We start from the raw sequence: 15,890 nt of genomic DNA on the forward strand, positions 1-15,890 counted from the left end.
AGACTGACATGGACACCGGTGGTCGTGGACTGGACCGTATTACTACAATTTACTTCGTAATAGCCTATAAAAAAATCAGCAAGTGCAGCTGCTAAAAGAGTCTCCGCGGCTCGCAAGAGGCAATCTTCAGTCTTCAGTCTTCAGTCTTCACTGACAGCACGCTGTGAGAGGCCAAGAAACGCTCGGTAGTTTGGACTTTGGAGCAGCATCCATGGCGGGAGAGGAGGCCGGGAGAAGGGGGATTCCCTCTCTCCTCAACCCGTCGTCCGCTTGCAGCGAAGGGCAGCAGGAGCACATCGCCTCTGATGTCACGCAGGTCGTCAGCCCCTCCCCCCCTCATGTTCTCTTCCTTCTCTCTCGCTCTCGTCTTCGTGCTTGCCTTTTGGTTTTGGGGGCGCCATGAGAGATTAACTGTTCGTGTGGGACGATTCCTTCAGCTCATCGGCTGGACACCTCTGATCGAGCTCAAGCGAATTGCCGGCAAGGAAGGGGTAGATGCCCGGATCGTCGGCAAGGTCGAGGCGTACCAGCCACTCTGCTCCGTCAAGGATCGCAGCGCTTTGAGGTCTGACATTTTTTTCCTCCTCTTTTTTTTTTCCCCTCAACTGGGGTTAGGGAGCTCAGATGGAACTCTGACCAGTTTTAGTTATCCTGTTTCTCCATCATCTGATTCGATTTTTAGCTGAGAAATAGCAAACTGGGAAGAGGGAACACAAAGTCAACTGGCAGGCAATCTCGTGTCTGTCCTGCACATGTCTCCCAACTTCACACATGTATGGCCTGTTAGTTTGGCTGTGGCTTGTCGTAAACGATCATAAATTTCTAGCCAGAACAGTATTTTTCTCTCACACAAACCAGCCAGTGGTACTTCTTCACGAAACAGCAACGATACGAACCAGCCGATCTAATGCTGTAGCTAACTAATTGTTCCTCTGTTATATGATTGCACTAGCACACTTTCTAGATTTATGCTGTAGCCAACTAATTTTTTCCATATTGTTTCTCTGTTATATGATTGTACTACCACAGACTGCACAGTAACATTTCTATTTTCTTCTGAAGAATGATTGAAGATGCAGAGGAGAGGGGGTTGATTTCACCTGGTGTCACAACACTTGTCGAGCCGACAAGCGGCAACTTGGGGTTAGGATTAGTACTCATTGCTCTTCGCAAAGGTTACAGGTTCGTTGCAGTTATGCCAGGTCAATACTCGCTCGATAAGCAGATCCTGTTGAGATACATGGGTGCAGAGTTGTATTTAACAGGTGAGACAATTTCTACGATCGAAGCTACTGTAGCACCTTGTTTGACTTTTCATTTCGGATGCTACTTGCATGCTGCAGTGGCAGTGTAAATTCAGTGGAATTTTATGGGTGAACTACTCATCCATGAGTGTGACATGCAGATCCAGCCCTTGGATTCCCGGGCATAGATGCGAAGGTTGAGGAGCTCAAAAAAGAATTGCCCAATGTACATGTTCTTGATCAATTCAAGAACAAAGCAAATCCTGAAGCACATATTAGATGGACTGGTATGGTTACTGAATGAGTTTGGATACACTGTTTTTATTTCAGTATACATTAGTTAGCTTACGGAGACGACTTTTCCCCCCCTGAAATCTATACTTTCTCGATGTTTCAACTTGCAAAATTATGCTATGCACTCTTTTAAATTCTTTCCTTCTCACATGACGACAATGCAAATCTCATAACCTGATTGCCTGCACCGTGTTTATTGACCCTGATGTCATCGATAGTTCAAAAACCAAAGGGTTGCACCGAACATCCTGTACACTTCAAGGGCTCTGTCCTATTTAATGTACTTTGTTGGAACTGGTGCAGGTGACAATGTCGTTTCTACATGCTATCATAATAAATTGCATGTTATTGGCGTGTACTGATATACAGGACCTGAGATTTGGAAGGACACTGCTGGCAAGGTGGACATATTTGTAGCTGGTTCAGGATCAGGAGGTACAGTATCTGGTGTTGGGAAGTATCTGAAGATGCAGAACCCCAGTATCAAGATCATCTGTGTTGAGCCTGCAGAGAGTCCAGTTGTTTCAGGTAGTACTAGTACACCATTCAGAACCATCAATTAGGTTAATATATGATCTTTGGAGTGAATGATCGTGGTACATATAGGAAGTTAGGGAGCCAGAAGAAAATGCACTATATTGAGTGCTTCTATGCTCCCAGAAAGTATTCCTAAGTGGCTAACATTTCTTTAGAGATTCCTCAGTTTCCATTATAGTTGTCCCCTATTGATGGCCCATCAGTTTTCAGCAAGTCAAAAGCTCTAACCAATTATTAGGCACAGTGGAATTTCACTACATGAGTTTTAGTCAGGGATAAACATAGTTGTATGACCCATACTGTATATACTTCTAGAGCATAGAGTACTTTCTACTTTGTTTGGATGATCACAGAGCAATGTTTTCTGCACTGAACAATAGCAATCCATGTGCACATTGAATGATAATGACATAGTAAATTCTGTCCTTCAGGTGGCGAACCAGGCAAACACAAAATCCAGGGAATAGGACCAGGATTTCTACCTGAAGTACTGGACACCTCAGTTATTGATGAGGCTGTCACAGTGACCACTGATGAGGCGATGGTGCACGCTAGGAGGCTGGCCAGGGAAGAGGGCCTTCTTGTGGGCATATCATCTGGAGCGAACTTGGCTGCTTGCTTGAAGGTTTGCAACAATCCTAATAAAATCTCTTCCATTAATTGTTATTTCCCATTCTGAATTTTTTTAGTAAACCTTGAAATGGGCACCTTTAGGTCGCATCGAGAGAAGAAAACAAGGGGAAGATGATTGTCACCATGTTTCCAAGTGGGGGCGAGAGATACATGAACTCTGACCTGTTTGCCGCTGCTAGAGAGGAGTGTATTGCCATGACATTTTGATCTTGTTCAGTCGTTCAGAAGAGGGCTATGGGCTATTTTCCACGTAACGGTCGGCATGTGTTACATATAGCTGATATTCGGTCATACCACAATGAATTGTGTGATTTTGCTACGGAATTTGTACTCAACGAATATGTATGAATTAACTAGAGAAATGGACAACAAACTAATGTGTTCTAGGATTATTTAAAAAATTAGTTTATCCTATAATTTGCTAAACATATGGCCAACACAAACTGCCTCCGAATTAGTATGATGCCTTTTTTATAAGAAAGAAAGAAAGGAACATGTGCGGTGTATCTTTATCTTCATATGGTATTTGTTTACTTTGTACATTTATATTTTTTCCCCGAAGGGGGAAGGGATTCTATTAAATCAAGAGATAACAATTATATGCATGTCCATCCAAGTCTCTGGACAATAAGAAAGATACAACAGAGTAAATTCAGAGGCCCCTAATGTCATTCTTCACCCCTAATTCCTGTTCGTAATGATTGCCTGGTTCGATATATCGAAACTCAGGGATGCACAGAAAAGGACCTTGGAAACACTCCAATTCATTTCCAGTTCGTGTCATTAACAATTGGCTAGTTCTGATATATCGAGACTCAAGGATGCACATGCCCCGAACCTTGGAAACACAACATGATCCAACGCCATGGGAATGTCCCTTACGCATTTGACATTGAAAGTATGAAGATGTCCAAGAGGGCCGGCAAATTAGTCTAATGTAAAATTTCTTGGAAATGAACCTATCACCTATCCAAATTCACCTATTGTGCCTAACAAGTGTTATATTCCTACTGCATAAAGTTTTACATCCTAAGTTCCAACCCTACTCTAACATGATAATTATAAGAATATAAAATGCACAAAAGTAAATGAGGAAAGTAAAGAGGGTTAGAAACACATATAAATTTTTTTTCAACGTACCGAAGAGTCGACACTCCGCACTAGTTCTCGTTGGAGCACCCGCGCAAGGGTCTTACTTCCCCTTGATCGACGCATGGCCAAGTTCTCTCTATTGGTTGATCCTCAAGAATGGTGGATCACTGCAACCGTGTACATCTTCTTGGGCCTCTCACAGACACCAATGAGAGATTACTAAGAGCCACACCACCACCGAGTCGTCTAGATGATACCGATCACCAAGAGTAACAAGCACAAACTCTCATATGACCAACCTAGCCTAGTGAGAAGAGTGGATGCACACTTGCTACTCTCTAAGTACTAATGGAGTCCTTAATATTCAATTAATACTTCCTACCCACTCTAATAGGCCAAATCACTCTCTTAAACTCATGTATGTCTAACTCTCGGTACCTCCCCTTGGGGTGGTCAGAGTTTGAGTCCCAAGGAACTCACTCTTTATTTGTGGCTTCGGCCGCAGTGATCAAGGGGGAAAAACTCCCTCGTCTGTCCCATATCCAAAGCACATGTCTATGGCCAGCTCATCTCACGGAGCTGCAGTGCCGCTGTGTATGGGTGAAGCAGGGGTTCGAGGGTTTTCTCGATTTGCGTGAGAAGATCTTCTTCTTAAGCCGGATACCCAGGGCTGTCTAGCCACCACGGATCGAGTTTTTTTTTAAACTCAAGTATGTCTAACTAGCTACCCTAGCTTCCAAGACACCTAAAATGCATGAGGATGGAGTGTATATATATGTCAAGCACCCAAAACTAGCCATTGGCACTCCACTCAACCGAAAACCAATCACCGGTGATTTCATCTCCTCTCAGCCAGCACACGTCTCAGTTGCATCACTCCGGTGTCTACACCAAAACTATTTCTTGAACAGACGAAGAGAACCCTATCCAAACAATGTTCTATAGCTTTGGTGGTTTTTGCGGTGCCCAAACCGAAGATCTCTCATGCCTACAAAAATAGTGTAAACTCTTACAATTCAACTCCATTGAGTTCGGCTTTGGGTTTCAATCATCTTTGGGCTCCATCTGAGGAACCTAGTGCTAGTTTTCACAAGTGTACATCACATGCACTCACTTAGGTCAAGCTACCCATTCATACCCTTCTTCATAGTATGAGTGTATGACCAAAGGAGAGAATAAGAACCTAAACTGCTCTAAATATTTCTTAACGCCAAAAAACACTTAGAACTAGCTCGTCCTTAGCCTTCAGACACATCCTTAGCAAAGAAGCGGTGAATACACTGGAACTAGTCTGGCAACCAAATAAGATCTGGCCAAGCCAGCTTGTCTAGAACAGAGCAACCAAACAAGTGCTGGTTGCATTAGTTAAGAGCTAGCCTGGGTTATTTTGCTAGCCAGGCTTAGTAGAGAAAGTGAACCAAACACACCCATATGAACCAGGCTCCGAGGTGTGCACAGTGAAATGAAACGTTAGTTTCCATAACAAATTATAAAACGTCATCTATTATGTAACGTAGGGAGTATACGACATGGACACTGCCACACTGGTGGTGAACTTGACTGTATTTCTCTAATATAGCATATTAAAAATTATTTTATTTGTTTCAAATAATGGCAATGCTCTCTACCGAGCGTTCGGCCGTCCGAACGGGATGGACCCACCTGTCCCCGCCTCGCGTCCCCACCCGCGCCTCGTGCCATGCGCTGCTCACGCCTCGCGCTGCGCTCCGCCACACCTCGCGCCTCCCGCTCGGACTCGAGTTGCGCACAGCTGACCTCCGTGCTGTGGCATCGAGGTCCGAGCTGGTGTCAAGCTCCGCGTCAACGAGCGCGGAGCATCCATTGGAGGGCAACAAGTAGGTGAGCACTTGTTGTAACCGTATGTTTCATACGTTTCAGATGTATGTTGCATATGTTCATCTGGATATTGCAAAAGTAGATATGATGTTGCATATATTGCAATGACTATACACATATATTGCAAGTGTATGTTTAAATGTTTCAGCTGTTTCAAACGTATGTTACAAGTGTTTTATCTAGATGTTGCATATATTGCAATGGCTATACACGTATGTTGTAAGTGTATGTTTTAAATGTTTCAGCTCTTTCAAATGTACGTTGCAAGTGTTTTATCTGGATGTTGCATATGTTGCAATGGCCTATACACAAATGTTGCAAACGTATATTGTAAATGTTCATCTGTTTCGACATATGTTGCAGCAAATGCTTTTATGTTGCAAGTGTTTCATGAACAGGTGCGGCAAGGGGGCGCACGCAAAGGTGGTCCCCTTGGGTGCAGCGGTCTCCGCGTGGCAAAGGTGGTCCCCCTTGGGTGCAGCGGTCCCCGCGTGCACGCGGGAAGCAAAGTGAGCGTGACAGCAGGCGCGGAGCACAAAGCTGAATCCATGGACGTGGTTGCCAGCGCGAAGCACGAAGCTCTATCTATGGACGGTTAGCAGGTGCAGAGCACGAAGCTACATCCATAAGCAGGCACATGCATAAGACGACGAAGCGAAGCTACATCCCTAGTAAAGATGGCAAGGGTTACATACCCGCTAGGTACGACTAACCCTGTGCTCGCAAAGAAAAATTATGCCCGTTAAAAAAAACCGATACCCACGGGCAGTTACAAATGTGCGCCTGTACCCCCGAGCGGAGAACGGGTACCCGCGAGTTGCCCAAGCCCGCAAACTGCAGGCCTGCCACCTCTTTGAAGCCTGTCTACTATGTCCTTTATAACTCGCGTTGGCAGTCAAAATTGGTTCGCTCAGCGTGGTGGGATTAATTTGCGCTGGCAGTTTGCTGTGGCTGCGTTGCTGTGGTAGAATAGTAGAGTGGTACATGGGCTATGCAACTCATTTGCAAAATTCCAGACAAGAGAAGGTGGTAAAGTCTGTAAGCGTACTAGAGAAATTGAAAGAGCATTAAGGTGGTCACGTTCATTTATTATCTTTTCTATTTTATTTCTTTCTTTATAGTTTTTTACTTTTGAACTCTAAACAACTAAATAATAGTCTTCATTTCTTTTTCTATGGGCAGTATATATACCAAACAAAAGTAAAATATGTGCCAAGACGAAGGGTGAGTAAGGGTATTGTGGACTGATATGGTGGCCACGTTCGCTTGGAGGAATTATGGAGGAATCTGAAGGAATTTATGAGAGAAAAACACTGTTCTGGATGAAAAAAAGAAGCGGATCAAGCCGAATTTAAAGACACGTCAACGGGGCCATGGTTACTATGATGGATCGGGTTTAAAAACCCATGGGTTTGCGGGTTTGGATGCTACGACCCTAGACCCATGTCCATAAACCCGCTGGGTCTAGACTTTTGCCCATTAATAAACCCATTGGTAGAGAAATTGGCCCATACTCTTACCCTAATAGGGTAAAAATCCATTAGGTTTCGGGTACCCATTGCCATGTTTGATCCATAGGTACCCTGAGAGTATCATTATTGGAAATAGCCGGGCAGCGAGCGCGGGCGTCCGGACGTCCGGGCGCTATAGTCTCTCCATCAAAATAACCGTACATCTCATTTTTTTACTAGTCAAAACCTTTTAAATTTGACCAACCATAGAACCAAAATTACTAATAATTTATGATACGTAATAAGTATTATTAGTAGATTAATCATGATATATATTTATAACAAATTTATTTGTTAATATTATAAGGTCAGTTAAATTTAGAAGGAAAAAAAAACGATTCTAGAAGCGAGTTATTTTGGAAGGCAGGAGCGGTAAGCAGTCGGTTGAGACTTTTAGAGTGCACGTGCGGTTGAAACTCAGTTAAATTTATTAGAAAAAAAAACTATATGTAGTTATTTTAGAACGCATGAGCGGTAAGCAGTCTTGGGTTCAGACTTCAGAGTGCACGTGCGGCTGGTAAAGACTCTTCTTGCGGCTCGCAAGAGGCAAGCTTGGTAGATGCCCGGATCATCGGCAAGGTCGAGGCGTACCAGCCTCCCTGCTCTGTCAAGGATCGCTGCGCTTTGAGGTCTGACCTTTTTTCCTCTTTTTTCACAACTGGTTAGGGAATTCAGATGGAACTCTGACAAGTTTTAGCACAGACTGCACAGTAACATTTCTATTTTCTTCTGAAGAATGGTTGAAGATGCAGAGGAGAGGGGGTTGATTTCACCTGGTGTCACGACACTCGTCGAGCCGACAGGCGGTAACATGGGGTTGGGATTAGTCCTCATTGCTATTCGCAAGGGTTACAGGTTCGTTGCAGTTATGCCAGGTCAATACTCGCTCGATAAGCAGATCCTGTTGAGGTACATGGGTGCAGAGTTGTATTTAACAGGTAGATAATTTCCAGGAAGCTACTGAAGCACCTTGTATTACAAGTGGCAGTGTAAATTCAGTGGAATTAATATTTGTATGGGCGAACTGCCCTTGAGTGTGACATATGCAGATCCAACCCTTGGGTTCCCGGGTGTAAATGCGAAGGTTGAGCAGCTAAAAAAAGAATTGCCCAATGTCCATGTTCTTGATCAGTTCTCGAACAAAGCAAATACTGAAGCACATATTAGATGGACTGGTATGGTTACCGAATGAGTTTGGATATGATGTTTTTATTCCAGTACACATGAGTAAGCTTATGCAGACGTCAGACGAACTCATTTCTCCTGAAATTTATTACAGAGTAGTGATAGTTAGTAGTTTCTATCCTATTTAATATACTTTGCTGGAACTGGTACAGGTGACAATGTTGTTTCTACTTCTACATGCTATCATAATACATTGCATGTTGTTGATGTGTACTGATTGATATACAGGGCCTGAGATTTGGAAGGACACTGCTGGCAAGGTGGACATATTTGTAGCTGGTTCAGGCACAGGAGGTACGGTATCTGGTGTTGGGAAGTATCTGAAGATGCAAAACCCCAGTATCAAGATCATCTGTGTTGAGCCTGCAGAGAGTCCAGTTGTTTCAGGTACTATACCATTCAGAAACATCAATTATCATCAATTAATCCAGTAGCTAACTAGGTTTCCTTCTTGGGAGATGTTTGAGGCTGCTCGCTTAGAACATCGACCGCGTGTAAGGTTTGAACTCTAATCCTCTTAATGAAAAACGGGTTGACACCCGGTCACGAAAAATTATCATCAATTAGGTTAGTATGATCTTTGGAACGAATGATCTTGGTATATATAGGAAGTTACGCAGAGAAAAAAGGTGTTATATTGACTGCTATGCGCTCAGGAAGTATTCCTTTAAGTAGCTAATGTTTCTTTAGAGATACTTCATTTTCCATTCCGGCCTGTTTGGATCCTTATAATTGAAATCCATTCCAAGAATCACAATTTCGCATGCGGAACGTACTTGTGTGCTATTGACATGGGGGACGATACTTGTGTGTTGCACTACTGCAGGCTGCTGGTGAGCGAGCCGAAGAGCATGTGGTACAAGTTGCAAAGCAGAAACAGAGCGTGGGGCTCGACAAAATTTATTTCTCTCAGCCTGTGAATTTAAGATGAGTCTAAACTTTGGAAAGTTGTGGAATGTCAAATTCCAAATCAAATAGTCTGGTCTGTGAACTAGTTTCCAATTCAGCAAATGAAAGGATCCAAAAATGCCGTTATAGTTCTTCTGTATTGATGGCCCATCAATTTTCCGGTTTAAAGTCAAATGCTCTATGCCTATTATCAGGCACAGTTGGACTAGCACAGAGCGACGTTTTCTGCACTGAACAATAACAATCCATTTCCACACTGAATGATAATGACATAGTATTGCTGTCCTTCAGGTGGTGAACCAGGAAAACACAAAATTCAGGGAATAGGACCAGGATTTGTACCTGAAGTACTGGACAGATCAGTTATCGATGAGGTTGTCACAGTGACAACTGAGGAGGCGATGGTGAACGCGAGGAGGTTGGCTAGGGAAGAGGGCCTTCTTGTGGGCATATCATCTGGAGCGAACTTGGCAGCTTGCTTGAAGGTTTACAACAATCCTAACTAATTTCTTCCATTAATTGTTACTCCCTCCATTCTAAATTAAAAAGTCGTTTTGGATTTTTTAATACATAGCTTTTGCTGTGTACTTAGATATACCCTATGCCTAGATACATAGTAAAAGCAATATATAAAAAAAACAAAGCATCTTACAGTTTAGAACAGAGGGAGTATTTCTATTCTGATTTTTTTTAGTAAACCTTGAAATGAATGTACCTTTAGGCTGCAGAGAGAGACGAAAATAAGGGGAAGATGATTGTCACCATGTTTCCAACCGGGGGCGAGAGATACATGAACTCTGACCTGTTTGCTGCTGTTAGAGAGGAGTGTATTGCCATGACATTTTGATCCTATATTCAGAAGAGGGCCGTGGGATATTTTCCATGTAACGGTCGGCATGTGTTGCATGTAGCTGATATTGGGTCATACCGCCATGAATTGCGTGATTTTGCTACAGAATTTATACTCAAGGAAAATGTATGAATTAACTGGACGAGAAATGGACAACGAACTAATGTGTCCCAGGATTAAAATTTTTAAAACTCTAGAAAATAGACAACGATCTAAGGAGTCCCATGATTATTTCAAAAGTTGGTTGATCGTATAATTTGCTAAACCAACACAAACTGCCTCCGAATTGTATGACGTTTTATTTTTTTTAAAAAAAAGGAAAGAAAAACAGATGTGCAGTTCGTGAATCTTTATCTTCATACGGTATTTATTCACTCTGTACATTTATAAATCTTTTTTTTTGAAATGGAAGAGAACAATTATATGCTTGTTTACATCAAGTCTCTGGACAATAAAAAAGATACACTAGAGTAAATTTAGAGTTTTCTAATAATATTCTTCACCTCCAATCCATTTCTCCTCAGGATAAAACATTGGCAACAGCTAATAAGATCAAAATGAACGCCAAAATCTAGATTCATGACACCATAATTCTTGTTCTGTCTTTTTTTAATACTTATGTGTTCTAAAGTTCTAGTCCATGCAGAACACGGATTGATGACTAGTTAATTAACTACTCTCTTCATTCCAAATTATGGTCAGTTTGGCTTTGTTCTAAGTTAAACAACTTCTCTAACTTTAACTAAGTCTATAAAAAGGTGCCAACATTAGAACACCAAATTAATGTCTTGACAGTTCACTTACTGGTATTCTAGATGTCATTATATTTATATATTTCTATAAACTTGCATTGGTGGTATACTAGATGCTATTATATATTTCTATAGTCTCTTAGTTAATCACAACAGCGTGCGTTCCACCGTCTAGCGGTGCCTTGTGTTCGTGTTTACCCCATCGCTAATGGCATCTCGCCGTGATGTGATGTCGGACGTGTAAAACTCTCTAACTCCTTCTTAATGGAACACGTGCTAAGCACGTTCTAAAAAAAAAATATTTCTATAAACCTTTGACTAAGTTTATAAAAAAGATGCCAACGTTGCAACACCAAATTAATGTCTTGAGAGTGCACTTACTGGTATTCTAGATGTCATTATATATTTCTATAAATTTGGGGTATTCTTGATGTTATTATATATTTCTATAAGCTTAGTTGAAGATAGAGAAGTTTAACTTAAAACAAAGCTAAAGCCAAAGTAGCTTTATAATTTGGTAGAGAGCGAGTAATAAATGCTTCTTAAGTGACGTGATTGAACCATAAACTCATAGGTTGGCCACGTATGGTCAGGCTATTGCTATATTGCACGGTATCATGCACATTAAACGAGTGTCGTATAGGATTTGGTTGGCCCCCATTATTTTGTAGAGTTAATAAAGAAAGAGACAAAAGTAAAGCTGTGTTTTGGTTTGGGTTTGATTTTCAAGACTTGAAAACCCTGTATAAGCTAGCTTTTAGCCCATTAGTGCAAGTACAATAACGACAGATTGTACGTGGGCTATGTAAAAACCCTGTAAAAAAAAAAGGAGAGAGAAGCAGGGAAGCGATGCACGAGAACTAAGAAACTTTACGAGAGAAGAAAGTTGGCTATGTATTAATAGTAAAAAGGTAACTACTATATAGGTAGACTTGAGAGATAGGCTGTAAAGATCCATACAACTAGCAGCAGGCTGTATTATTAGCTTTGCTTTTATCAAGGTGTCCTTAACGACCGATGATACAGTCAACTACTGAAATGGGAAAGTCATCAACTTGGTGAAGAGAAAAACGGGAGAAGGAAGACTCACCATCAAAGAAAGAACCTCTTTCACCGCCGGTTAGCGATGACTAGCCTCGTCACCGTCAATTGCAAAAACGGTGTTCAAACTAATAATCACCCATGGATCCTCGTATGAACTGACGATGATAATTGAATAAACAAAAAAAACAGCTGATGTCCAAGCTAGTAAGCCTGCCACCGCCCGCTGCCGCCGGATCTGAGAGAGGGGGGTTAAGGGACGTTGTGAGAGAGAGATCTGAGAGGGAGAGAGCTCCATCGCTGGGGTAGCGTGCGCCTGCGGACCTTTGCGTTGGGCCGCTGGTCGCACCATTGGGAGGGCACCTGAGGAGCTTCCAGTAGGGGTATCGCAGAGGGCGTCACAAGAGGGAGAGAGGGAGGAAGAGAGTAAATGGAAACATAGGAACGTAGAGAGGCAGGTCAATGCACTACTACAGAAAACATCTTTAGAGACGGGTAAAATAGGTTTTTAGGGGCGGTTTGCGCAACCGCTACAATGCCACTGATTGTAAAGATGGGGCGTCTCGAGCGACGGGCTTTTAACCGCCCCTGAAAATGCATTTATAGGGCGGTTCTGTTAGGATCTTCGCCTCTAAAAATGTATTTTCCATTAGGAGAACCTCAGAGGCGGCTCCAATACATGGAACTGCCCCTGAAAATGCATTACCAGGGGCGGCTACTGCAATGCAACCGTCCCTAAAAATATTTTTTCAAGGACAGTTGTAACAATGCAACTGTCTCTGAAAATATATATTTAGGGACGGTGTAATCAACCGCCTCTGAAAATCAGTTTCAAATTTTTGAATTTGAAATTTCCCGCCAAATTTGATATCGCGTTTTCCGACCAAATTTCATACCCGATTGCAAATGATTCAAATTAACTTCATAAATACACAGTAGTGCACTAGTTATACACACATGATCAACAAAGTATTTGTTATGTACAAATTACAAGTCTATATTAATTGTGCTCCTGCCCAAAGAATGAAAAGAAGGGATACATTACAAATTACACCATAAATCATTTACTAAAACATGTCATGAGCATCATATTTATGTGTTAATGCATGTAATAGAGTGTGTAGATCAATTTCTGTAACTCAAAACGATCAACAGAAATGCGAAACGAAAGTTGATTCGATAGTCATGTTATATCACTTAGGGTATAAAATCAATTTTTGTTAAGCAAAAATGCTATAGAACATGTATGTGATACTTAAATAAAGTTTGAAGTCCAAACTTTGTAGATGACAATGAAATACTTGTGGTCAAAAAATTATATTACTAGCTAATATTTTTCACTAGCCTGGAAATCGCAAATGGAAATTAAATTCAGCTCTAAAACTTAGAAATTTTCAAGTCTGTCGAGTGCTAGACATTGCTATGTTTTGCAATTTATTGTGAGAGATTGGATTAAGGAGTAGGGTAGTATTATGGCTTCTTTTAGTAGCCTAATATACCCTCTAAGGTATAGCAAAAGTGGTTTGGGGATTGGATCAGCGGTTTAGACGCCTCGAATGCTATAAAATCCGTGCATAACATGAACTCGGGCCATCTTATGTTGGGCGCGGTCACCAGGCCATCCTGCACCGACGTCACGACGTCGGTGCACCAGGCGCACGCGCACACGCGCATGTGGCCACGCTGGCCGGTTGCTGCTGCCGCAGCCCGGCTGCGGTGGGCACACCGCTAGCCGCCAACCGCAAGCCGCCGCGCCCACCGCTCACCTGCGCCTGGCCGTCCTGCCACCGTACCGCGCTGCTACCACTGTCGTCTCACCACCTGGGCTTGGCCGAGGCCGGCCGCAGCGAGCCGCTGGCCCTACGCCCTGCTGCTCTGCCTCGCACTGCCATTTTGGGTGCCGCCGTGGCCACACTATACTGTCGTCGCGTCCGCACTGTCGGCACTACTCACGTCGCGACGCTGCCGCTACTGTTGTGTCGTCATCGCGTTCACGCTAATCCGCTGCACCTCTGCACTATTGTCAGCCCTGTGTGTGTCGCCTCTGCCGTGCACATGTGGGCGAGCCGCCGTCGCCACGCCATTTATGGCACTGTGGCGCGCGGGCCACGCCAGTCGGACGCGCGCGCGCGTTGTCCGTAGCGCCGATGCGTGGGCCTCCAGTGCTCGCCGCTCGCGTCCCACCAAGGCGTGGACGAGCCGAGCCCACCTACCGTGTCGTCTCTCTCTTTCCCTCTTTCTCCCTCTGTTTTCCATCGCCATCGCGTCATGTCATGGTGAAGCCAGAGAGCGAGCACCTCTCACCAATTCCTCGTGCTCCGCCTTCAGGCACCCTCTCTAGCCGACCCCACCCCGCCTTGACTCGCATCATGCCGAGCTCAAATTTTGGAGCTTTGCCCACCGCCGTGCCGGTAAGGCCCGTCGTCGCCCGCGTCATGGCTAGTCTCCACCACTTCATCCCACGCCAATTCCTCTGCACCACTAGCTAGCCTTGGCTCCCTCTTTGTTGTGCGCACGCTAGTCGCAGCTCTAGTGCCGCCTCCTCGCCACTAACATGGCCATGCCTTTGCGGTCCGCCGTTCACCTCGCAACGCGCACGTGGCCAGCCTCGCTCGGGTCATCTCTGGCCGAGTCGGCTTCTCGATAAGGTCACTGGTGAGTGGTCGTTGCTAACCCGCTACCCCTACCGCCTTGTTGTTGTTGCGGCTCACCTGAATGCCATCGCCATTGCCATAGAGTGCCCGCCATTGTGGAGACGTCCCTCTATGGCATCCTGGCTCGTGCAACCACCGCCCATCGTCTCACGTCGAACCCTAGGTGAGCATCGGCCTCGTAGATAGGTCAGCAGGGTCTCGTGTGTCTGGCGTAAGCGCCAGTGCCACCGCTCGCCACGCCGAAGCACGCGAGGATGGCCGAGGACCTTGCCATTGTAAACAGGAGAAAGATCCGAGGCTTTTGTTGCAAAGTCATTGTCTATAGAAATAATAACGTGGACTGCGGTTGTTTTACTCATAGTCTAGGGGCATTTTTGCAATAGTGCCTCCGCGCGTGGGCTTTCTTGCCGCGGGCCGCCTCCGCTCGTGGGTTGCACCTCGCCTGTGGGCTGCCGTGCGCTCGCGCGTTGCGCCACATGGGCCGCATTGGGCCAAATTGAGTTTATCTTTTTCGTGGAGAATAGAAATAACTTTTCATTTGAATTCTGAGCTGAAGTTTGGTAAATCATATAAAATCATGTATTTATCCAAAAATTATGAAACTAATTTTGTTAGTTCCTAAAATTGTGCTCTATCTGTTGGTATATTTAGTTCATATATATATATATTTGTTGATACCAGGAACTATTAAATCATTTGAGAGTGCTTAATATTATTAGGTTAAATATTGTAGGAATTTTTGTGACAATATGGTGATAGCTGTAGCTTTGAAAATTTTACAGTAGCTTCATGGTATTATTTTGTGCTCATTGTAATTTTTGTAGCTTTAGAATAGACTTAACATAAGGGTAGTTAAATGCTCTTTGTTTCAAATATACATTAAATCATTAGTAGAAATAAAGATATATCCTTCATTTGTAAAGCTAGGTGTTTGTTAGTTGAACCCAACACTTTACTTAATGAATATGATAGTTAGCTTAGTATCTTAGTCATTAGAGCTAGCTTAGTAGTTTACCATGTGTATTCTTAATTTAGGAGCTGCTGTTGCTAAAATACTAAGTGTTGCATCATCATCGCATGCATGTAGAGAATGAGTTGGTGGAGATCATGACCATCGGAGACCACAAGTTCGAGGAGGTGATCAAGGAGTATGAGAAAGAGATTCTCATGCAGGAGGAGCCACCACTGACTGACTGAGCTGACACTGCACCTGCCCAAGGCAAGCCCTGGTGCATAACCCTTATTTTGAATGATCACTAGATATATATATATGTGATGTGCATTTATGTTACTGGATTTATATTGAAACTATATTCATAGATAACCTACCT

The 15,890-nt window shown here is 43.5% G+C and overlaps 2 protein-coding genes across 2 annotated transcripts; both read left to right on the forward strand.

Moving 5' to 3' along the window:
* Window positions 1–61: 61 nt before the first annotated feature.
* Window positions 62–3,134, forward strand: LOC136527476 (cysteine synthase-like). Its single transcript, XM_066520224.1, has 7 exons — window positions 62–316; window positions 438–565; window positions 1,063–1,265; window positions 1,406–1,531; window positions 1,908–2,066; window positions 2,507–2,700; window positions 2,790–3,134. The coding sequence occupies exons 1-7, from the start codon at window positions 212–214 to the stop codon at window positions 2,913–2,915; spliced, it is 1,041 nt and encodes a 346-aa protein (XP_066376321.1). The 5' UTR covers window positions 62–211; the 3' UTR covers window positions 2,916–3,134.
* Window positions 3,135–7,670: 4,536 nt separating this feature from the next.
* LOC136528515 (cysteine synthase-like) lies at window positions 7,671–10,271 on the forward strand. Its single transcript, XM_066521488.1, has 6 exons — window positions 7,671–7,797; window positions 7,904–8,106; window positions 8,218–8,343; window positions 8,582–8,740; window positions 9,554–9,747; window positions 9,984–10,271. The coding sequence occupies exons 2-6, from the start codon at window positions 7,905–7,907 to the stop codon at window positions 10,107–10,109; spliced, it is 807 nt and encodes a 268-aa protein (XP_066377585.1). The 5' UTR covers window positions 7,671–7,797; window position 7,904; the 3' UTR covers window positions 10,110–10,271.
* The last annotated feature ends 5,619 nt before the right edge of the window (window positions 10,272–15,890 follow it).

This window comes from Miscanthus floridulus, chromosome 19, assembly GCF_019320115.1.
Source record: "Miscanthus floridulus cultivar M001 chromosome 19, ASM1932011v1, whole genome shotgun sequence".
In the NCBI taxonomy this organism is placed as follows: Eukaryota; Viridiplantae; Streptophyta; class Magnoliopsida; order Poales; family Poaceae; genus Miscanthus; species Miscanthus floridulus.